Below are 25,000 nucleotides of genomic sequence, written 5' to 3'. Positions count from 1 at the left end.
CTTGGTTTAAATGCTCACTTTTGCAACAAAAAACCGCATGCCTTACGCCTGTGGATTAGCGAAAAGCATTGATGGTCTCATCACATAAATCATGCACAAACCAACTATCACACCCGTGTACCATAAACTGTATGGTTCATTCTAGAAACAATACTAGTTTAGACATTTATATCCAGGGAATCCAGCTAAACAGTAAAACGATATTTTCAAGGGGTATTCTGGTCCAGATTCCGTGAAATATTCGATTAAAAATGGCCCCCGGTTCCCGCATTCGTGTCCCAGTATGTATTTTGTTCCTTCAAACAGAAAAACCCACGCAGGCAACGGCATGTCATTGCGGAAAATCCGCATCTTTTGAGCAAGCAGCCATAGCTGGTGCTGAGGATTTTACTGCGAGATTACTCAAGAGATCTAGCATGTTCCATTTCGGTCTTCACAATAACATCCTAGATGCCGACTTAGCACACCACCAGCCAGGCCCAGCCAGTGGGGAACCCCTCCCTCAGGGCACCAGCGGGGCGCAGGCGGGGCCGGGTTTTCCCGCCACCTGCCGAGGGCCACTGGCCAGCCGGTCTCGATTAGAGCGACCTTCAGTTCCAATTGAGACCCAGCTAGCCGACGCGACTGCTCATCGGTGCAGGCGGACCGAGGGCGGCGTGGGCGGCGAGGAGGCGTACCTCCCACGCTTGGGACACCCAGTCGTCCCCTGGTGGCGGGGGTGGCAGATCTGACCTCCAGCGCTGCGGAGGGGAGGGGAGCGGGCTGGCAGCGGCGGTTGAGAGTAGCCGCTGGCCGCTCGGGGGTAATCATCTGGCGTCGGGTCGGCTATCGGTCACCGCTATCGGCCATAGGATCCCCGCGGTCGGAGAGAACACGACGATTCCGGTCCAAACCGGGACTGTGGTGAAGCTACGCTGACCGAGGTACCGGTTCACATTAGGCAGTAGTGCGTGAATTGCCCATTCCATGACGGATGCCCAAGGGAGCGAAAATACTAACTCTGGCTATAATAAACAGGTCATGTACGCCACGGTTGGGTATTAACCAATAATTTGTTAACAGTTCACGACCTGCTGTTTGATTCTGTTCGTCTGCGACTTCACCGCCGGTCGGCTAAACGTTCACAAACACGCCATGCTCCCAAACAGTTTGCGATCTGTTCGCAAATGAAAATGCATCATTCATTGATCCAGGAGGAGGCGAACCAGTTTGTATCAGCGTCTGTTTTATTTTCAAGCACCGAGAAGTTTCCATCTGGCGTTCACCAGCTTGCGATATAATTTCACATATTGTAACTAGAGCAATAGGTAGCAAGAATCATTTGGGGGTTTGAAACCCTCAAACTCTGGAATATAGAAATGACTGAAGTCGTTCGCCAGCCAGCTGCCGGGCTGAGCAGTGGCCAACTCAATGGAGGGCCAGGAGAGGGAGCACGACGGTTCACAGTCAGTTGCCGGGCTGAGCAGTGGCTATCTCAATGGAGGGCCAGGAGAGGGAGCACGGCGGCTCCCAGTCAGATGCCGGACTGAGCAGTGGTCGACTCAGTGGATGGCCAGGAGATGGAGCACGGCGGCTCCCAGTCAGCTGCCGCTGCTAAGATCGGATGATCTATGCCTGAGGTCATTTGCTTTCGTTCATGAGGACCGCAATAGATAAAAGAGAGGTAGATAGATAGATAGATAAATAGATAGATAGACATACAACAGGCGTTTACTGCTCGTATTCTAATCATGCGGTTTCATGCTCTCTTTCCATCGGTCGCTCTGCCGTTTAGGTCAGTGACTTGGTTGGCCGCTTGGGCATCCCACGGATTAGCGAGTGTGCGAACGACAACCACAGCGAAACAAGCGCCATTACGTCAATAAAAACGAGAGAAATAAACACACGGTAAAGACATGATAACAACCACGCGACACCACAACACTCTCGGTTTCAAAACAGAAGACAGTTATCGTCAACCTAAGCCAAGGTCTCTTGTTCGCCAACAGTTCGTGAACCGCTCGCGCTCGTTTACATTCCTTCACGACTTGGACCACCCGCTGGCCGCTCAGGAAAAGTTCGCTCGTTTCTGTTTATGGATCGAAATTGACGGTCACCAAACTTTAATCTACGTTCTTGCCAAATACACATGCATAACATATATCTCACCTCCATTGGTGCAGATGTATTATAACCACACATGTCACGTTAGCCAGAATGACGTGGAGAGAAGAACAAGTCGCTGCAAACGGTCGCCTGATGTCGGAAACTCGCTCAATGAGCTGAATATGATCGCGGCCAATTGATCTCGTTCTGCGCTTTGCAAGGAGAGATAGCCCCGTACGCGAGTTAAAGATTCCATCAAGACACGGGCCATGTTCGCGAGAGCCGTGCGAACTAGCTGGAACGAAGGGAACGACTCAAGTCCCAAGTACGCTGGCCCAAATTATGCATCGCATTTTTGCATGTTCTTGCTGGCCGGTAGGAGGCCTTTGTCATTCCGTCAAGTAGCGTATTTGGAGGTGATTCGTAGTGCATTACGAAACCACAATGTTGTTCTAATATTATATGTTAGGTGCACACAGTTAACGTGTGCAAATCGCATGCCCACGAGCACAATAAAAATAGGGGCTTCCAACATTTTTCATCGTTGCTACGTTGCTGCGGGGTGATCGCACATCGACGAAAGGCATTAGGGGTTTACTCAACGCTAAACATAAATGTAAGGTCAATATAGATATGGATATCATCAAAAGTGCTTGCTAAAACCTTTTACAGTTGCACATAGCATCTTGTTTCAGTCCTGCCCATCGCCGACAGTTTCCCGAGCTGGACGCCAGACGGTTCCAGCTGGCCATGCTGTCTGCCGTTATCCAGCATGTCCAGTGTATCGTTATCCAGTGTAAGATGACACTCCAATATGTCCCGAATGACCGCTTGTTTCTTCCCTAATCTTTGCATAAACAATCAAGTATTTTATTTCAAGTAGAGCAGGTTATGAAATCATGAAATTGCAAGAATTCACACAAGTCAGTTGGGAACTCTAGGAGTGGCGCGTTCTGCCCTAATCCGATGTCAAACAGTTGTCAGTGATCCACATACAAAATACCCCGTAGAAACTACCCGAATTAAAATGGCGTTCTACATGTATCCGATAAACTTCAAGAGTTTGGTAGGACCAGACCAGCTTCAATTGAGTTATTCCACCAGAGGCCGCAGAACTTATCGCTGCAAAGAGCAGTTATTTCAGTGCGAATAAATTCCGAATCGAAAACTCGCCACGCTTGCGCTATAATTTGCCGGTAACGACATATCACTTCTGCGCGCTCGTACCCCATTGAGTAAGTAATGAAGACAAAACTCTACAGAAAGCTTCATAACAAAACCCATGGCAAAAATATTTGAAACGGATCAGGGGAGGTGTGCTGCAAGCTTCTATGCGCTCAGCTTCAAAGCGAATTTCTGGTACACCTTATTTCTCAGTAGGTATAGCATGCTTTGTCATAAAAGGGCAAGGGCTGCAGTGGCCGTGACCGATTCAGCAAGGCGCCAGTTTGAATCACTGCCCCGCAGCTGCGAAACCCATCGATCAGCGTTTGTTCGGCTGTCCTCACAAAAACTACCAGCCGGCGTCGAATGTTTGTCTACGCGGAGGGCGCCGGCGGCTCGGCCGTGACCTAGGACGATTAAGCTGCCCCAGCCATGAGCTCTCGCTGTCAGCGTCGCTCAAATACCAACTTGAATCGACGTCACCGTCTCAGGAGCTCCCTTTAGCAGCTCTCCCGGGTGCGCTGTCACCAGTCACTCATATACGCCACCTCCACAGGGTCATCGCACCACTCGCCGCACGCCCGCGTCCGCACTGTCACACGCGCAAGTGCTCTGACCTGTTTACCTTTGTGGACGGCCGGCCGGTGCGTACCGTGGGGCGGAGTCGCCGCGCCGGGCCCAATCGGCGCTCCGCTGCGGCCGTCTCCCGAACACGTGCGGCGCGCGCGCGGCCGCCAACACGTGCGCGCGCGGAGGTGACGGTGGCTGGCCGCGCAGGCGCGGACGCGGCGGTCGCGGCCCGACGGGCGAGTGGCGCGCGCCGCGGTGCCGCCGCGTCGGCCCCCCCCGATGCGGATTCATACAAGTACCGCGCCGGCCAGCGCGCGGCCCATAACCGGTTCCGGCAATGAAGGCCCCCCCCCCCTTGAAGACTGCCGCGCGCCAGAGGGTCAATTCGCCCTGCCTTCTGCGCCGCCTGCAACAAGGAAGCTGCCGGCTGGTGGCACAAGTATTCATGCGCTTGCAGCTGGCACCGAAGGCCACACTGCCTCCTGTGGCGTCGTCAATGTCGAGTGCCAACGCTGTGCAGACAGCGAGCCGGTTCATGCGCGCCGCTAAATGGCTTGTTTGCGCTGCTTGGTTAACACAACACAGATGTGAGAAAGGAAGCAACGCGTTATCGCTAACAAGTCAGAACAGCTGTCGGTCTGCCCTAGTTGTTTTACCGCGTATAGGAGCACGGGAACTTCCATGGTATTTACGAGTTGGAGGCGGTGGTGAGTGTTGTGGTGGGAGCGGATGAAAGCATTTCGATTAGCTTATTCCATGCCCCGTCATGATCTTAGTGCCAAATTTTCCCAAATGCCGGGGTCTCGAGCCAATAAAGCCCTCACAACGCGATAGTCCCCACACCTATGGCTGGATGACCGAGGAGCTATTGGAAAGAAACTCACTTCTTTCAAAATTTTGTTTTTAGACCTGACAACTTCAGATGCTCCATGCGACTTACAGTGTCTATCCATATACAAGCGTAATAAACCCGACCGTGGCGTAGCGTTGCAAGAGAAGTCGTGTTGAACATTTGTCGTTGCCCGTCAGAGACAGATTTAGTATGTCAATACCAGCGCATGTAAAGGACGAGCTTTGCTATTTTTCGTTTTTGTTGGGATGATGCTACAAAAAAATGAGAATGCTTGGGCCACTGTATGTTGTCCCAGGTTTCGCGAAACACTTTAGAAATGTTCAACATTGTTTTGATACCTTTGTTTTGCTATGCTGTAGCATGCAAAAGGACGGTAGGTGACCAAGTAACAATATCGAGTTATATCACATCTGTTGTGGCCATGCTTCGAGAATAGCACACTATGTGTTTGTGACTGTCATGGTTTGGTCTCGTTTGGATAAGATTTCTTTTGGTCACCGCAGTGGTCATTTCAGAGCTCTGGGAAAGGGAATGAGGGATAATGTTGAGGCCAAACTACATACGCCTAGGGGTCCATCCTTCGATGGGCATCCTTCGACGGGCATCCTTCGATGGAATGAATAGAGCCCATAATATCTTTGTATCCCCCCAAAAAAATTTTAACACGCTCCTGACTTATATCGGTTTAGGAAAAACATGGTTTCTCAAGTTTATTGCGTTCTTTATGCAAACAAAATAACATGACGTGAAAGCTGCTGGGTTCTGTTTCAATTACGGAAAACAAATTAAACGAAAACAAAGCAGAATGCGCGTCTTCGAAACCAAGAGCGAAATATTGTGCGTATTTTACGTGGAGGGGAGACAGCTTTCACCAGCAGGGGACTGTTAATGGCCCCAATTACCCCCCCCCCCCCCCCTTATTCACCTCAACTCTCGCTGCGCCCTTGCATGATGTCACAGTTTTGCAAACAGCCTGTCAGTCTCCTAGGTTTCCAAGGTGTTACGCTGCCAAGTTAGCTCGCTCAGTCGCTTGCCGGTGGCCGGACGTGGGACGCTGCTTAACAGCCCGATCCAACTGCAGGTGCCTCGAATTCGTGTCCAAGCTGAGCACCTTCTGTCGGCGTGCAGCGCGTCTCGTGTATTTAACACATCGCAGCTATTTCTCAGTTGGTTTCTCATTTGCTAAAGTCAGCTGGCCATGCATTACATCTGCCATCTGGGAGAATGAATCACCGCATTATCACCGCGTGTGTCACCCGTGAACTTGATCAGCTTGTGACAAGCTTAAGAAGACTCCCTCAAGCTGGGAGCAGCAGACTGCATAAAGTGGAGGATTCATATTGCAAATATTTTTGTTAAAGTGCTTGTACAAGCACACCCTTTGGGAAGTCTGTTATAAAAAGTCCGATTCGTAAACAAACCGATATGTGAAATAAGTTACGTAGCCGGGGATGTTAGCGGGTGTGCATAGGGTACCTGTGCGTTGATGCATGCGCTTTCCATGATTTGGTAATCCTATGAATCCCGCTGACGAAAAAACTGCAGTAGCAGACGTAATGTGAATACGCAAACTTTACTAAACTGATAAATTTGCGGTGGAAACAAACCAATTCGCTGACGATTGGGGTATCGAATATAAATGAGTACTTTTAGGATAGTACAGCTTTGGAACCAACCTCAGGCAAGTGATCGTCTTCTTCGTCAGAAACCCGTCATATGTTTACAAAGGCAAATTTCCGAGGTCACATCGGGTCTTTGGAAAGTTAAGCTCTAAAGTCAAGCCCTAAAGTCAAGACGGGTCAATGTGTATCAGGTCAAGCTCAGTGCAGTTCAAATCTGGCCAAGGTCCGATCAGGTCATTTTACATCAGCTATCTCACTATTCCCAGCCTCACGATCTATCACGACTTATGGTGTGCAGGTCAAAAGTAAGCAAAAGTCATCGAATACATGCTTTTAGCTTTGAAAAATGTGATGTGCTTGTTGGCCGGTTTATAAAACTATTCAAAGCAAATGACTGCAGAGCAGCATCTATAAGTCCATTCAAGCCAACTCCTGTGTGATGTGATCTCCTACATTATCGAGTGGCACGGTGTTAAAGCAGTGATGCACTGCATAGTGAAAGCCTAAAACCTGGACAGGGGGTTCCAACAGCTGCCTCAAGGAACAGGCGGCCCAAAATGGCCCCGATGCCGACGCGCCCTGAAACACCAAATTACCACCACAGCCGCGAGCCTCTTCGTTAGTGAGATTTGGTAACTGTGACCTTACTTAGCCTGGCAACATTTTTGTTTTTTGTTCACAGAATATTTCAGGCTTCAGCTTGATCATTTCACGACAGCTGAAAAACGGTTGTGCCCAGAAAATCCATCTGAAACAGGTAAGCAGCTATACTCGTACCATGGGTGTGGCCGTGTGTACGCTATAACGTGTAGTGCGTAGCCATTCATTTTGGCTCGTATGTTCATGTGATCGTCGGCAAGGTCCGAACTTAAGAAACGTATTGCATACTTAAAGTGTGCAACTCAGAAACTCTGCCACTTAAAAGCACATGCAATACATTTCTGAGTTTCTCCTCAAACACGGATTTTGTACATATTCCTCACAGGGATCTTTTTAACCTATTCTAAAATGGTGTTATGCAGTGTACACTTCCTCACGAAATATCCCTTCCTAACGTTCCCCCGCATATCCATTAGGTTGACGAACACCCTTTGTTTGGAACCTTTAGCAAAACCCACCATGATGAACAATCTGGTGTGCACTAAATACCTGATCAGAGAGCACCGTACCGACGAGCACATGTGACACACGGTAAGGCTGCCATGGTGCAATCGAGGAGACGCGGTGACTCTGGAGCACCTCTTTGCGGATTGATTTCTGGTCCGCTCTCGTTCTTCTTTGCTGAAAGCAGACTTGAAACCTGGGCGAAGACATAATGTGAATGGAGATGCCTGCTACCTAAACCAGATATATGTATATATCTGAGTCTATTTCACTTGCACATAGTTTCACCTTTCAGAGTCAATCACTCGCACAATAAAGGGCATATTTTCAATGTCCACACAATGACGACAAATATCCCAATAAGTGCGTGGTTTCAAAACAGATGCTTTGAAACACAGCGATACATGCTCACATTGCAATGATAATAAATCCGCAGATGCCTAGTATTTCAGCACTTTTTCGGAGTCCCTGGTGCGAGACACTTCTCAGCGCTGACATTGTACCTCAGGTGGAGCGACTTCGTGAGCCTCTCAGCCCTCCGCCGAATCCCCCTGAGGAACTAGCCTGAGCCGCATAGGACTGTTGCATGGCATCATTTTGCGTGAAACGTGGCCGTGATTGCGTTCGAAACCTCGCTCCATAATCTCTATCCAGAGACTGAGACCTCGGCGCTTGGGCACTGTAGGCGGGACCCATAGGCGCATATCCGCTAGGCGATAAAGGGCCTTGGTTGTATAGATTGCCCATCCTTCCCATGCTTGTGGCTACACCAACAGGTCTTCCCATCGGCATCTGGCTGAAATTTGTCATGCTTCGACTTATCATTTCTGGTGTTCGATATTGCAAATTCCCTGAAGGAAACATCAAAGCCTTTTTGAACTCCTCTACGTCTGCTTCTATCTGAATTTCTTCCACTAGGTTGTATGAGCGTGTAAACATTTCGAGGCTCCGTCCATGAAAAGTCAACTGCGAGTGACAAAACTCCAGAAGAATTCTCCTCAGGTCACGGAGCTTTTTCATTTCAAAGTACTCCATGCTTTCTTCTAAGGCTGCATGTGTTCTGGCCACATCAAATACTGCCCTTTGAAGCTGTGCCTCGGCGACAGAAACTTGTCTTAGATCATCTGGAGCCCTCTCCCGAACTGAATCAAGTTTTCGACCTGTTTTGGCCTCCCTACCTTGAGCCTTGAACGATGACGTCAAGTCACTTCGGGCGTGTTTGCATGCCTCTTCATACGCTGAAAGGCCGCCAACTACCCTCATTTCTATTCTTTGGACCAAAGCCTGTTGCAAGTCCGCGATGCCACATAATGTATCAGCTAAGTGCGTAACTTGAGCTCTCATGGTACGGTTCAAGGTTTCCGTATCAGCGTATGCCACGATAGTTCTGGCAAGATCATCCACGGCGTCTCGACACTTGGCATTTTTTCTTGCTGTCCTAGCAAAGCTTTCGCACATGAGACCAAAGTGATGCTCAACATTATCGATTCGGCTATGAATGAACTTAGCTTGTGTTTCACTCACGGAATGGCTAGTCATAGCTTCCACTTGCGGCGCATATTGCTCACATGGGAAAAATTATAGACATGTATGTTAATATTTGTTTTAGCTACCTTGGTCCGACGGACCTAAAACTTCGTGAGCTGTGATCATTTTTCAAGTTGTTTTTTCGTCCGCGTGATTAATTGGCGCTCTGACGCGCTTGCAGTTTACAGTTTGTCTCGTAGGCACTTCAAATCATAGCTGGAATTTATAATTCGAGCAACAACCTGCTTCTAGCATGCATCTTTCAAAAATTCATGACATAGTCCAGGAACAATGGGAAATAGCGAAACATATCAAAATTTCACATTTAATCTGCCTTCAGCTGCCTATCTGTAGCTGTGGTGGCTGGATAAATGAATTTTGCTTCTAGACGTGCCACCTTCTGAAAACGGTTGGGGGCTCAACCGGCAGTGTTGGTCGTACCTGTTCTCAAAATGCTGTGTTTTCCACGGCTTTAGGCAGCTTTAATCTGCGCCCTCAAATTCCTAACAAGAATTATTTGGCGACTCAACAATAGCTTGCTCTGGAGGAAGCAACGCATTGCATTTTGCAGTTGCATCTCCCCTTGCATTGCATCGCACGCGCATTTGTGTGTCAATTATGCATCGATATGAGCCTGCAGTTATCTGAGAAGCTTAGAATTAGTTTTAGCTCACTGTTGTACTGTGATTAGAAGAGTCTGATATGATAAAGAATATGTCTCTTTTAGCTACCATCGAATATGGTCTTGACGAAGAAAGACTGTTCTGTTCAGAATAACGTGGTCGGACGAGAGATTATGGGCAACATTTGTGTACACTGACAGGAGTTCCCTGTATCTAAAACTGCAGCTGAGCTGGCACAATCACCTCAACAAGCATATTGATAGCTAAAAGGACCGACAAGGCAAAGGCTGGTGATCAACGTGACCGTCTTAAAAGAGGGAAGTCAGTGCTTTGCCACGAGTTGGAAGTGTGCATACGGGAAGAGAAATAAAGGAATTGTTTGGGCGTATGAAGAAGGCCTTGTTCAGGAGAATGAAAGGCAAGCTTCACACCGTTTATCATCGAACTGCCAGTGTTGCGGACTGCTGCATACATCTTACACTACATATGGCCGGAAGCACAAACTTTGCATGAAATCAGACATTTGACATTTGACATTTGACGTGACAGGGCAAACATTTTCCACCCTTTGAACGATTTAATTCTTTGTTGAGACTCGAGTTACACTATAGTTACCCCGTTAAACGTTGTTCTTTCAAACTGGCAATTACGCTCAGCACACACCATAAACCACACGATTTTGTGCAGATCCCGCCGGAAACATCTTTTCGCGAACCCCGTTGCACCCTGCAGAGATAGGACTTTCTTCGTCCATTCTTTTTAATCCTTCTTCTATCCGCCCTTTTAAGTTGTATGCTACAGTGCATTGCCAGCAATAACAACACAGTTACGTGCAATACGCCTAACAGCACTTGTAAATTTGTGATTCGACGACAGAGTTCGTGGATATGAATTCCGGCTCTTGTCTAAAATCTTTCACTCGAAACGCTACTAAGAATATAAACTGTGCACTGTGTCGCAGCTTGAAAACGAGTCCAGAGCCACATGCCGTAGCCCTGTCATGGGGACATGTGCGCATTTTCCGCTTTCCGCTTCCGCCATGTCCGCTTTTTCCGCAGAAAATCTTGGTCATAAAGAGCCAATGGACGGAAAACCCTGCGGACGGTCCGCAACTCTGACAGTCGGCGCCCTTTCTTTCTAAGCAGAAATATTTGGCAGGTCAGCGCCGTTGCTGGCATTCATGCGGCAATTGGGTTATCAAACCCATTTGGAGTGTTCCGGTGTTTCAGACAAGTCTACAGTGATAGCAATGTTTGCTGCATGCATTTTTTGAGTGTTATGTTTTGTTCTTGTTCTTTGAGAACAAACATGTCTCATTAAAGAACCGCAAAATCATTAGGGTTAACAATGGGGACGAGGGATAAGAAAAAACATGATTTTTAGAATACAGATGAAAACAATGCATGTTTCTGTTTAGACTTCGGTGCGCTTAAATTGTATTTTTGAAGCCCCTTCATTTGTTCCCGGCCACTCATGAGAGTTCATGGAGCGAAAAGCAGACATTCGGAAATATCTAGACCTCTGAGATTAATTTGGAAACTGTCATATAAATGTGATGGCGCATGCTGCAAAATAACACACATGTAAGATAAATACAAGCAGACCGCATGCATTGCCTCGGATCCTGTAGACGAGTGAAAAGGCCTTAATCGATACAGTTAAAACTTGGCCAATTTAGGTTAAACTGCAAGTTGGTAAGGCACCGAGGGTGCGCAAAAGCTGATATGCGACAGATGAAATACAGGCCGGTGAATCTGAAAGGGTATATACAATTGGGAAGTCCCGTGGTATGCTCATGTTAAGCCCTACCTCCCTCCAAATGTTTTCCTGGTTATTTCGTCCATGTGGGGCATCTTGCATTATCTATTTCAATTTGCAATACTATTTTCCACCAGTCTGGTCAGAAACTGCTTGATAATAAGAAGTCGAGCACAACTGGAGAGCTTCTTATGCACAAGCTTGAAATAATAAAAACATGATAGCCTATGTTATAAAAGCGCTAACAACGTTTAAAGATTGACATAGCATATGACGGATTTGTCATGGCAAAAAAATATAAACTCTTCTCACACTAGCAGCATTAGAGAGACCTGAAAAAAACAGTACCTAACAATCCGTTTCTCTCTTAGTTTAAAAAACAGCCTCCAAATGCTACTGTGGAAGCAATGTAAAAGTTGCTGCCGATACTTCAAACTGCCATCGCCACCGTTGCAACTCTTCATTACCGGATGTTGATCCATAGACGGTCTGTGGTCCGGACCAGCTGATGTGCTACCCCTTACCCGCGTGGTGTTTCCCTGGGGTGACAGTGTCTGGTGTCCAGGCGCCGATGCAGTCATGTGTTGCCGGTCTGGGCTGTCCCTGGGGTGACAGTGTCTGGTGACCAGGCCCCGATGCAGTCATGTGTTGCCGGTCTGGGCTGTCTCTGTGGTGGCAGTACGTCCGGCTGAGCGCCGGTGTTTTGCAACGACAACGGAAACCAAGAAACAGCGGGCGCGCATGTGCGTCTCATGGTATACTCTATGGCCTAAAGACTCTTATGTCAATATCCGAGGTGCCCTTTTAGGTACACTATTGGTTTTGTTATAGAATACGATGTGCACTTATTGTTCGATGCAGCAATTCCCGGCAAGGAGTGACTAATCAGACATTTTCGTGCCCAATAATTGAACATTTCCCAACTAAATGTGACATCTGCTACAATCTTTTCAAACTATCCGCCAGGGGTAGAAAAAATGACTGTTTTGTCACCGACGTAATTCGGAATAATCTAAATTGTTACCTGGAGCCAACTCTATCACAAACCTTTGTAATATAATATAATAATAGCGATAAAAAACATGCAGTAAAGATCAACGAAATGCAATGCGTTATAAACATCAGTTTTTTTGTTTGTTCTGGAAGCTTCATTTTCACTAGAGTATCATTTGCTGGCTATGCCAAAGCCCCTGTTGATTACGACGCGGGTCTTGGTGCATGGGTGGCCGGCGCAGCGCGCTTAAGAACGGTGAGCACGTCGTTTCGGTTCCAGCCTGAGACAACGTGTGTAGAAAAAAAAACGAGATCATATTTGGTTAGCGGCCGTATCACGACCAAAACTGGCGCGTAACAAACTCTATGCACCATCTCGCGACATACGAGGCAACACCAGCGCTTGAGAAAAAACTCTTACAGTGTGCAATCCATTTAAAAATCCGTCTCCATCGTTATGCTACCAGTTTTACGCTCCTCTTTGGTATTACAAACTGCGCTTCCCCAGGTTGGGAAACTCTATGTTGCTTTATATCACAGCTATGGCTTAAGTCTAAAACTGCAGAGTTTAAAATAAGACTCCAGTTTTCCATATAACAGAGCTCAATTTTCAAGCGTGATCGGTTGATTATTTCGGATTTCAGGCGCTGCAACTATTTCGCTGTATGATGACCTACTTTAGTATTTAGCAACCAATCCATGCCTGACGAAGTTTTTCTTCCCAATCCAGAACCACTACCCAGAGATTCAACACTGGATGACTCGTTTCCCGGCCTGGGTTACATGGATGGCCGGCCAATGTCCGCGTAACGAGCCATGCTTAGCGTGATTGGTTAATCATTTCGGATTTCGGGCGCTGCGACTATTTCGTTGTATGATGACCTTATTTAGTATTTAGCAACCAGTCTGATTTTAGCGCCGCTCATAGACCATAATCGCAAATTCTTGAAATAGTTTCTAGGCAGCGTACATATCATAACCAACCATATCATCCACCCGCTTATCTATTATTGGCTATTCTCGTACAGCACATCCAGCTCTGGACCGAGGAGCTGACGCACAAATATCGCGCATGCGTAACAAGAATAGTAAGGCCTGAAACGCTTGTTGCATTAACCCGCACTGTAATATTCTAATGACCTGTATGCTAACAAAGCGTGCGGTGCCAGTGCCTCAATGCAGCGGCGGCGAGCCAATCACTGAAGTATCGCTGCTCTGATCATTGAGACTGCAGAATGTCCTACACAGGAGCAGCTCAATGTCCTGCACAGGAGGAGCCGCATGTGCGAGACAGGAGCGACCGTCGGCTACAGGAAAGGCCGCGTGTCCAGGAGAGGACCGGCCGCGTGCCCGCACATGAGAGGCCGCAGGCTCGTCACAGAAGCATCCGTCCAGCACTACGGCGCCCGTGTTCCTGGCACAAGAGAGGCCAGGCGTCTAACGCAGGAGCGGCCGTCCAGGATTGGAATGGGCGCACCTTTGGCACTGGAGTTGCCGCGTGTCCGGCACAGAAGAAGCAGCTCGTCGGGCACAGGAGAGAGCGCATGTCCGGTACAGGGGAGACCATGTGTCCAACACTGTGTGGGTGCCTGTGCAGCACTAGAGTGAGCGCACGTTCAGCAATGGAGCGGCCGCATGTCCGGTACAGGAGAGACCATGTGTCCAACACTGTGTGAGTGCCTGTGCAGCACTAGAGTGAGCACACGTTCAGCAATGGAGCGGCCGCATGTCCGGTACAGGAGAGGCCATGTGTCCAACGCTGTGTGGGTGCATATGCAGCACTAGAGTGAGCGCACGTTCAGCAATGGAGCGGCCGCATGTCCGGTACAGGAGAGACCATGTGTCCAACGCTGTGTGGGTGCGTATGCAGCACTAGAGTGATCGCACGTTCAGCAATGGAGCGGCCGCATGTCCGGTACAGGAGAGACCATGTGTCCAACGCTGTGTGGGTGCGTATGCAGCACTAGAGTGATCGCACGTTCAGCAATGGAGCGGCCGCATGTCCGGCACAGCAGAAGCCACAAGTCCGACGCAGTGCTGTGAAGCACTGGCACGCCACTGTGGGGCGCCTAACTCTCGCCCTGATTAGTCACTGTTTATTACGTGGACTGATGGTTGAGGGGGGCGGAAGCGACCTCTGGCGTCTCCAAACTAAGAAAGATAGGACCTCGCAGAAAACAACACAAGGTATGGGCCTAAACAACATCTCGCGATTGGCAAGAACTTGCACGTTGCTAGGCTAATAACTAACCCAACCAGAAGCCCGTCAAATTTTTTTGTAAATTAGATGTTTCTTTAATAAACATGCATTAAGGTACGAGGTAAATAGTAAAACATAGCATAGTAAAACGAAATAAATAGTAAAACGTAATAGTAAATAGTAAAGTAAAACATAGTAAAACGTAGCTCCATAGTAAAACGAAAAACGTAGCCCCATAAAACGTATGTAGCCCCATAAAACGTACGTACATAAAACGTTGTGATGTACGAATCAGTTGGAACGATGCCGACAGGTCGTGCGTGGTACGCGGAATCAGTTGTAATGATGCCGACACGTCGTGCGTGGTACGCAGAATCGTCGGTTGCCCTCTGTCGTCGGCGCCAGCCGTCGATCGTCGTGAAGTGTTCCTAAAAGACAGACCTCTCCAAAACCGGAATGGCTAGGGGCGCGTCTTTTTATGTCAAGACCAGGCCAATGAATACCCCAGATGATGCCGAAATTGGGTTTGATTGCACGAAGTTCCGGAGCGGTATCCTCCGAAAATCTTATCGGAGTCGCGTCCCAAGCTGGTTGACAGCTGGAAGCGCTGGAGGTTGTGCAGCCTGCTGGCCTCAGACCCCAAGGGCTGGAGGTTGTGCAGCCTGCTGGCCTCAGACCCCAAGCGCTGGAGGTTGTGCAGCCTGCTGGCCTCAGACCCCAAGGGCTGGAGGTTGTGCAGCCTGCTGGCCTCAGACCCCAAGGGTATTCACGAGACCCGCCTCATCGCGGACCCAAAAACGGGTTGTTTGCTACTGCAGATGCGCCTTCCGTCCAGATTAATATCCATTACGCTAAAGTACTGAGGCTGGTGCACGCATTATACGGCGAAGTCACAGCCTGACTTTCCACTGAGGGCTGGGCCAAACCGGTTTCTATCGTGGGAAAGAAGCTGTTGGCTGTCTGGCCAACGAAGTGACAGTTTTGGACCAGGCTACCAATCCTGTCGACCCGACCAGGGTGTAGGTCCTATAATACAGTGGCAATGAAGAGTTGTTTATCTCACACCTGTTAACCAATAAATACGCTAAATCTGCAGTCCACCAGGCAGTGTGTGAGGCCTGCGTCGGTGAAACCCGACCTCTCACCCAGAACCGCTGTCCCTCTCGGCAGCAGGAAGCCCGGACAGATCCTCGGCATGTGTCGCTCCAATGTCCGCCGTCGACCTTTCAATGCACAGTTTGGAAACCAACAAAACGTCAGCCTCCTTGGTCTGCAGAGCCTTCTAACGCTTTAAGGTAAATAATTAAAAGAGCCGTACAGCGCTTTAACACGCTCCCGGATGGTCGCCTAGATACCCTTCGCTCGGGTGGTGGTGGGGGGTACAATTTGACTCCTATCTGAGATCTCGGGAATTACAAAAGCTAGAGACACCAAATTTACAGTGTGTGTTGACCTGTACGTGAACTCACTCAGGTCAAATTTTCAGGTTCCTAGATCATGACCTTTGGGTCAAAAAGGTCAAACAAGGTCAAGCTCCAGGTTGGTCTCCAAAGTGCCCCCAGAACCTAGATAACCGTTTCTAAGCAAAATTTCAAATTTGTTTTCAGGTAAGTTACCTTCTTTGACCTTTTGAAGGTCGAGGTGACCAAAATCGCGCAAGACTGCTTTGAGTTTTGCATTTCACTAAGCGTTAACGATTACGCTAGGCAGTATGTTCCTAAAACAAAATGTTGACATGGGTCATTTTAGGTCAATGATCTATTACGACCTCTAAGAAGTTAATGGAAGATGTATAATGCGGTTCCTGCTGTCAGTAAGCTCGAAATGAGCACCAGAAACTATCCCGTACAGCAAGCCCTAGAGTAGCAAAACAGGTTGGTTTTGACCTTGGTGTGACCTTCATACCTGACTTTAGGTCAATGCAATTTGCCCATTCAACTGTTGTGTTGCCTACGAAAGCATCTTAGAGATGCATGGCTTCGTCTAACACTCCGTTGTTGGATCGGACTGAAGGATTCCCTAGAAATTGCCGTCGCTGAAACCATGGTCTGACTTCGCCCTGCCATAGGTCAACGATCTTACAAGCTACATCTAAATTGTTGATGCCAAACAATCCGCTGTTCAATTGCCTACAGCTATGCAAAATTTGGCGCGGCTACACTGCGTCGTTCGGAAATCATTCTGGAGAAACCTTCGAGGGGGTCAATTTGACCCCCACCCGAGCGCGTATCAACGCACGTACAGGTGCGGGTCAATTTGACTCGGTTCGAATGGTCGTTCGAAATGATTTCTGAACAGCGTGTAATTTTGCAATTTCCTAACAGCGCCAAATTTGGCGCGTGGCCGCGCCAAATTTTGCTCAGGTATAGAACACTGAATAGGGGATCGTTTGATATAACAAATTTAGATGTACATTGTACGGTCACTTATCAACGACAGGTCAAGGTCAGCCCATGGTTCCAGCGAAAACAGTTTCTAGGGAATCATATAATCTGATACAACAACGGAGTGTTAGACGAGGCCACACTTTTTTGTGATAGTTTCTAAGGCAACACCACAATTGAAATAATGAATTACTTTGATCTAGGGTGAAGTGTGAAGGTCAGACCAATAACAAGGCCAACCTGCTTTATACTAGAGAGCTTGCTGTATGGGGTAGTTTCTGGCCCTCACTTTTAATTTGTTGACAGCAGGAACTACATCGCGCAATTTGCCTGAACTTTTTAAGCCAGAAAAGGTCACTGACCAAAAACGATGCAGGTCTACGTTTCATTTAGAAGCATACTACCTAACGTAATCCTTGAAGTTTGTTCAGGTGCAACATCAAATCAGCCTTCATGATTTTGGTCACAATGACCTTCGAAAGGCGAGACAAGATCACTGCCCTTAAATGAGCACCAGTGACCTTTTGCTTGGAACATGTATCCGGTTCGCGTTGGTTCCATGAGAAGGTCTGAAAGCACTCTGGTCAATCTGGAGTTTGACCTTGTTTGAAATTATTTGACTCGAAGATCATGACCTAGGAACCTCAAAGATTGACACCAGGGAGTCCTGGTACAGACTAAGGCACACTGTGAATTTGGCGCCTCTAGCTCTCTTAGTTTCTGATATCTCAAGGGGGAGTCAAATTGACCCCCACCCGGGCGAGGAATATTCAGTCGGCCACCCCCGCACTTGTTCAGGAAGCTGACAATTAGCTACGTTCCTCAAGCCGGCAAGCTTATTGCGACACGAACACAACCTCGGCAGCCTACAGCCCTGCACTAAACACACTCAGCACAAATCACAGCCGCATTGCGAGCATTCGAAGCCATCTTTTATCTCAAATGGCACGATTTAAAACGCTGTGTAACCAACTGATCATGTTCGCCACAAGACACTGAGGCAGGCCACCTATCTTACGACTAGCAATAGGCCTAGCTATTTGGTATTTTAAGCTGTTTAGTATGTGAAGTGAATCTTGGCTGAAAAATATGTGAAAAGCACTGATTTGGGGGATATTGGAAGAGCACTGTGTCATCACTGATTCGTGTTGACGGCGCTGATACAGTGGAGTTTTTAGTATATTTCTGTTGCCTGCTAAAAACAATCAGGTTAAAGCTACTGCGTTCAGAAACATCTTGTGCCTCAACTTGCTCAGAAAGCAAAAGGTCATTGTTTCGACATGTGCTCTACAAAAGTCCGCGCTGCAAAGGTTGGCGTAGATGGACCAATACTAAGCTTTGAGATACGTGTAGCTGGGATGGTCTGTTGTATTATGTTCCGATTTTTCAATTTTGTCATGAAACAGCTCGCAAAAGCATCCATTTTTTTCGCCGATCATCTCCCGCAAATCGGCAGCTTTTTCATCGTTGCCGTCGGCAAAACGGAGTTGTCTGCAATTGCCGCCAGCAGTATTCGCTTAATACATGGCCATTACGCTGGTCAAGCCGGTCTTCACAAATATAGCTGGAATACTGAGTTTCCCAATAAGCGTGAAAGGGAGATGGCTGAAATAGTTTTGTGAAAGGGATCTGGCTGAAAGAGTTTTAGAAGCGATCAGCCCTGCGATGTAATCGGTCCGCGCTAAACGTGTCCAGTCTCTTAGTTGTGTCATACTTGATCATTCATTTCGTATCGTTCTTTCTTCTAGAACATTTCCCATTTCAAGCTTCGCTCTTTTAGTGAAGTTTTGGTTTAGGCCATGACCCAATGAGAGGCGAATCCTATCTAATGGTACTTTTATTATGGGTATGTTTTATTTCATAGTGGCCACTTTTACGCTGACATATTGGATGAAGATCGAAGGCATATACCCAGTGCACATAGCAGCGAAAGCCATGACATGCTGCCGGGTCTATCAAAATGGCCGGTTAATTTTACTCCGAAACCAACTATGTTGAATTGCAATGAACTTATTGCTGTTTTCGATCCGGGATTAACGACACCTCTATGACTAGCTAGTCGAATGGGTATAAATACGGTTTTGATGAAGAAAACATGAGCTCATTTAGATGAGGCTATTGATGGAGGGGTGACGATTTGAGTACATGTAAGGTGAGAACTGGCGACGCGCTGATCACTCTTGCCTTCTTTCTTACCGTTTTTCCCACGGAGACAAGACGTTAACCAGTGTTTTACAGTACGGCTCACAGATGCTGAGACCGTTTTTCATCTCCCCCACTTAAACAGAAGCTATCAAGGTCGATGGGAGTGGAAGATCTATCGGCGAAGACCCACCAACCATTAAAAAAAAGAAAAAAAAGAAAACACTAACGATGACTGTAGATGATGGTGCAGATATGCAAATGTAACACACATTTAAGCTGGTTAGTCGTCAAATCTAATATGTTACACCCTTCACATATCGCTTCCAAACCCATGATATTGAGTACAGGATAGCTTATATGATAGACTTGAGCGTTCCCAGGGCTGTGGCTAGGACAGATTGCAGACCGGTCGTCTTTTGCTGTCAACACCACGGTTGCGGTACGGGCTGCAGCCCATTGGCCCCAAATAGGTAGGCCTTTAAGTAGCGTGATTATTGCCTTAACCTGTTATTTTGTGTCCCTTTCCATCGTTTGTCTTTCCAAGCTTGTGGAGAGGGCGGTGCAGCGTCCGCCTCACCCCTCAATGGCTGCGAAAAACCCATTTTTCTCATTCCTGCATGGTTTTCGCCCCTGTTTTCTCCACAGAAACCATGCTCCTTACCTATCCGACCATATCCTTGCTGTCACTGGCCGCTAGGAACTTGCTCTTTTCTGTCTTTCGACCTTTCCAAATGTCCCAATGTGAGCGCCCACACAAAGCCTCTTCTTAAACTCCAAGCCTATTATTTCGATCCTGCTTGGTTTTCATCTTGTCTCTGTGGTTATACCCAATCTGTTTGTACTGCTGACGAGCGTGGTAACCGACACCTATCCGGGCCCCCGTCCGATCCTATCGGTGTACTCTGAGTATCCTCTTTAGGCGCGGCCCTCCCCCAGATCTTTGCCAACGACATGCCCATGCTCGCTCCTGACGCGCACGTGCTCCAGTACGCTGATGACACCCAAGTTTTGATATCTGGAATAAGATTATCTCCTTCAGATCATCGCCACAGTGAACAGCCGCTGATCCTTGGATATCTGCCTTACTCCCTCGGTCTGGAAGTAAATACTGGCAAAACGGAACTCGTAGCTTGCGGTTACCGTCAAAGTTGTTCTGGCATAGCCTCCATAACTGTTCGGCTCCGCGAGGATGCAGTGTGTGACGGCCCCACCGTGAGGAACCTTGGCGTAATGTTGGGCAAGCACCTCATCTGGAACTCTTACGTATCTGCACGCATCAAAAAATGCAACGGAACCCTCATTGGGCTGTCCCACGCACGTCGTCAGGCCCTGTCTGACCTTCTGCCCTGGTCCTCTCACGCGTCCGATATTGCCTCGCCGTTTATGGTAATGAGTTGGAGAAAAGCACAAAGCGCCTTTAAAAGGTCTTGAACCTCGCGCTGCGCGTTGTCTCCGGTCGTCGCAAAGTTGATCATATGTTGGACGTGCGTGCGAACTGGGCTGGCCTTGTGCCAGTCAGCTCAATCAACAACACTCCACCGACGCGTCACAAAATGTGTACTACATGCGAACCGCAAGCCCCTGTCTCAGACGCAGATCATTTCTTATCTTCGCTCTCACTCCGCCCGTCAGGACGCTGATCTGGCTTCCCCGCGTGAGAACGGAGGCGAGTAGGCGGCGCCTGCTGTGTAGTGTCGTGCAAATGTATAACGCTTTACCTACGGAATTCCGTACTTTGTAACTCGCATGATTTAACACTAAATCTTGCAAGCCTTTAGCTTGCACTTTTTAAATATACAAACATACACGCGTATATATATATATATATATATATATATATATATATATATATGTATATATATGTTTGTGTGTGTGTGTGTGTGTGTGTGTGGTGTGTGTGTGTGTGTGTGTGTGTGTGTGTGTGTGTGTGTGTGTGTGTGTGTGTGTGTGTGTGTGTGTGTGTGTGTCCTTGATGCATCCCTGTGTGATCGTTGCTGGGAGTGTCCATTTTCACATGCCTGACCTATTAACCTTACCGACGTGACACTCGGAAAAGCCACGTTAAGTTCGATAGTGTTTTAAGCGTCAATGAGTGCATACACGCATGTTGTACCCAAAAATGACAGCAGATAATAGAACCAGATTCCTTAAATAAACACATTTACTCAGAAACATGATATTGTTAAGTTACAGAAATGTATAGCCTGCACATTGCACGTTACAAGTATTACGTCACATTATTTTTTGAACATAGCTTGAAACGACAGCTGTGGGGAACAAGCAGTGATGATGTATTTGTTGGCGACAATTTATCGTTCACTGGTATTGTGATTGTGCGCTCAAGTTTCCATTGTGAGCCATCATTCAGCCATGACTCATGAATGAAGAACGTGACTCGTCCAGAGGCTGCGCCAAAACAAACACGCCCTTAAAATTGTCTCAACAGCGCCGTCTATAACCGGCTCAGCTAGACCATAGCGCCTCTGGCGGCGAAAATCCGCCGGCGCTTGCAGAACTGGCGCTGTAAGCATCGGTGACGTCAGCACTAGCGCGCTGGACGCCGTTCCGGGTCGGTCGATACGACCTTAAAGCACAGCCGGACAAGGTCAGTGTCGCCGGCGGCCGCCTGGCGATGTCAGCGCTGCGGCTGGCTGTGTCACTCGTCTGGCTCGCCGCCTCACTGTCGCCAAGTCACGCCGGTGAGTGAGACAGACGGGCCGCTGCCGGGAGGCTGCTGGAACTGGCAGCCGGAGGGCACCGAGGCCAATAACAACTGGTGACGGACGCGTGTGTAAGGAAGGCTCGCATGTCAAATGGGTTGAATCCCCTAAAAATTCATGTATTTCAGATACACTGTGCATTTTATACTTCCAATCTGAGTCTAGGATGCAGCTGAAAGTTGATTTATGACTTAAGCCTGAGTAAAACACACACAAGCACATATATATATATATATATATATATATATATATATATATATATATCGCAATGCGCTTGGAAGGAGGTTCAGAAAAAGCTTCATTCTGCCTTTCTGCACTTGTAATGCTCAGCCAACTCATGCAATAGTTCATAATCTGCGGTACTTTTGGAGCCGAAACAGTGTTGGAAATTCGTTAAGTTATGAATTCGCTTCCCATGATTGTTTTTAGGCATTCTGGCGATTTCTCGGTGCGATCTGGCCCATCTTACTTCTTAACGTGATCTGTGCAAGCTTTGAACACGCCCTCACATCGACATGCCTTGCTAGCTTTGTGGTGAGCAAGTACAACCACATTTTTGTTTTGTTATATTGTGTCCCACCATTCAGCATTCGCCGAATGAATGATGCTTGACAGTATACCATACGTTGACTATGCATACGGTCGTCATGCAGCTGTGAAAGACGCATGCATCCTTGATCTCGGACACCTCCCAGCAGAGGAATGCGTTATCGACGGCTGAATTAACATAAATTGTGTGGAAGCGAATAATTCATCATGGAGCACACCAAAGCATTGCAAATAAGTGCCCAGTTAATATACATCTTCTAGAAAAAGGTTAACCATGCTTGTGTGGCCGTGCAACCTTGACAACAGGTCAGCGTAACCGCGTTGCAACACGCGCTTGGGTGGGAGCCAAATTGCCCCCCCACCCCCCCCCCTCCCAAATGTCTTCCTGGAATGGCTTCCGAACGGCGCGGCATAGCCGCGCCAAATTTTGCATAGCTGTGGATAAATGAATAGCGGATCTTTTAGCATCAACAATTTAGATGCACCTTGTAAGTTCGCTGACCTATGGCAGGTCAAGGTCTGGCCATGGTTTCAGCAAGGCAATTCTAGGGAATCTTTCAATCTGATCCAACAACAAAGTGTGAGGCGAAGCCCTATACCTCCGAGATACTTTTTTAGGCAACACAAAAATTGAATGAACAAGTTACATTGACCTAAGGTCAGTTCCAAAGGCCAGACCAAGGTCAAAATCAACCTATTTATTACTCTATGGCTTCCTGTATGAGGCAGTTTTCTGTGCTCATTTTGAGTTTATTGATAACAGAAACAGCATTATACACCTTCTATAGACTTCCCAAAGATCAGAAAAGATCAGAAGGTCAAAATCAACCTATTTTATTACTCTATTGGCTTCCTGTATGAGGCAGTTTTCTGTGTCATTTTGAGTTTATTGATAACAGGAACAGCATTATACACCTTCTATAGACTTCCCAAAGATCAGAATAGTCACTAATCTAAAATGACCCAGGTCAACATTTTCTTTTCAGTAACATACTGCCTAGCGCAATCTTTGTCGCTTATCCAAATGCAAAAACTCAGAGCCGTCTTGCATGATTTTGGCCCCACCACGACCTTCGAAAGGTCAAACAAGGTCACTGACCTCTAGATGGGCATGTGAAAGCTTTGCTTAGAACAGTTATCTAGGTTCCAGGGGTCCTTTGGAGACCAACCTAGAGTTTGGCCTTGTTTGACCTCATTTGAGGAGAAGAACATGGTCTAGGAACCTCAAACTTTTGGCTTACGTGACATCACGTATAGGTCAACACACCCTGTGAATTTGGTGTTTCCAGCTCTTTCAGTTTCTGAGATCTCAGGGGACCAAATTGACCCCCACCCGAGCGAAAGGTATCCAGCCGGATACCCGGGCGCGTGTTAGGTTGCGGGTCCAGTCGGCACCCAAGCTCATTCACACAATGAAAGCTGCTACCAGGTGACATTTGGTGCGATAACTGTCAACGTGAAAGCACCGTCAGCTGCATGCCACCCACCGATTCCTCGACTGGAATGCCTGTCTGTGTGCATCAGTCACGGCCGCTACCGCCACACGCGTCACGTGGTGGCGCTAAGAAACGGTCAGACGCCATCAGTTATGGCTAGAAGAAGTTGAGTGAGCGATGGAAGGGTACGGGGGAGGTGCGGGAAGCGAAAATGGCTGAGCCTGCCTCCGAAATGCGCTTAAAGCGGTTTTCCCCCCGGATTTGACGCAACGTTTCGCAGCTGGCAGCAGGATGTAGTTTCTCGAAGTTAGTTTTTGGGAGCTGAACCTGCAAATTATGATAACTGAAAAATGGACAAAAATTGTAACTAAAATAGGAAACTACGTACTTGGTTAGAAGGCACCACAATGTGGCCCGTAGTGTTGCACTCGAGGGGGCCAGTTTATTGGAAAGAATTAATGGGCCTCACTGGTGCTGAATAGAATGGGTCGAAATGAATTTAAAACGCACTAGGCTGTCCCATCTTTCTCTGAGCGCAAAACAATGGGCGAATCTATTTTACAACTTTGAAGCTGTCTTCTGGACAGATTAACAGTCACAGCAACAGGACAAGAAAAAAAATGTTACCTCTACTCTTCTAGTTCCACAACCAGAGTCTAGCACCATTTCGTGGTGCTGTATAAACCAATACATTATTGCCATCAATCTAAAAACCGCACAGGTGAATATGTGCCCGCGATATCACAACATTTATGATTTGGTGTTCAAAAGTGTTCAAAGGTACTTCTTCAGATGCGTCACTACTTTCGTCCACCTGCTAGACACGGCGTAGTGTAAGCCGCAAAACTGCAATGTCTGGCGTCGAGTTTTTTGTTTTGTTTCTTAGATGTGCGAGCGTGCATGCTGAAAACTGCGTCACATAATTTGTACCACTGATCAGTTCTGACTGAATGTTGAAGATAGCCCGGCAGATATGGCCTGACCATATTAACGCTAATTGTTGACCCATTTTGATCTTGAGTCTACATTCGCGGAATCCTTCCTATTTCTCTGCAGTCCAGATAAAAATTCTGGCAGGGTTTCTGAGTGTTACCGGTTTAAAAGGAGTCCAATAGACGACTGTAAAATGCAAAGCGCCAGTGATCTATTTCATGCACTCACTTAGCGCGTGATTTTGTCAGTTTCTTGCTGTAAACTTTAGGCAGAATTGATCTCGCGGTAGCGTCCGACCCATATTTCAGTAAAAGAAAGAAAAAATATATAAGAA

The 25,000-nt window shown here is 47.5% G+C and overlaps 1 protein-coding gene across 5 annotated transcripts in view; it reads right to left on the bottom strand.

Annotated features, from left to right (window-relative positions):
* LOC119112389 (NAD(+) hydrolase sarm1) overlaps positions 1-25,000 on the bottom strand; it is an 89,384-nt gene that overhangs the window by 58,447 nt on the left and 5,937 nt on the right. For 2 of the 5 annotated variants that reach the window (XM_037236558.1, XM_037236559.1), the window contains exon 1: positions 3,718-3,867. The exons of 2 other annotated variants lie outside the window; for them this stretch is intronic. In XM_037236558.1, the coding sequence (XP_037092453.1) occupies position 3,718 (1 nt within the window). In that variant the 5' untranslated portion in view covers positions 3,719-3,867. Of the gene's footprint in view, positions 1-3,717; positions 3,868-25,000 lie in introns of those variants that run through there. One more of the 5 variants, XM_037236560.1, reaches the window with a different exon arrangement.

The sequence above is a fragment of the Pollicipes pollicipes genome, unplaced genomic scaffold, assembly GCF_011947565.3.
Source record: "Pollicipes pollicipes isolate AB1234 unplaced genomic scaffold, Ppol_2.1 Scaffold_7261;HRSCAF=8764_pilon_pilon_pilon, whole genome shotgun sequence".
Taxonomy (NCBI): Eukaryota; Metazoa; Arthropoda; class Thecostraca; order Pollicipedomorpha; family Pollicipedidae; genus Pollicipes; species Pollicipes pollicipes.
This window is presented reverse-complemented; position numbering and strand designations above follow the sequence as displayed.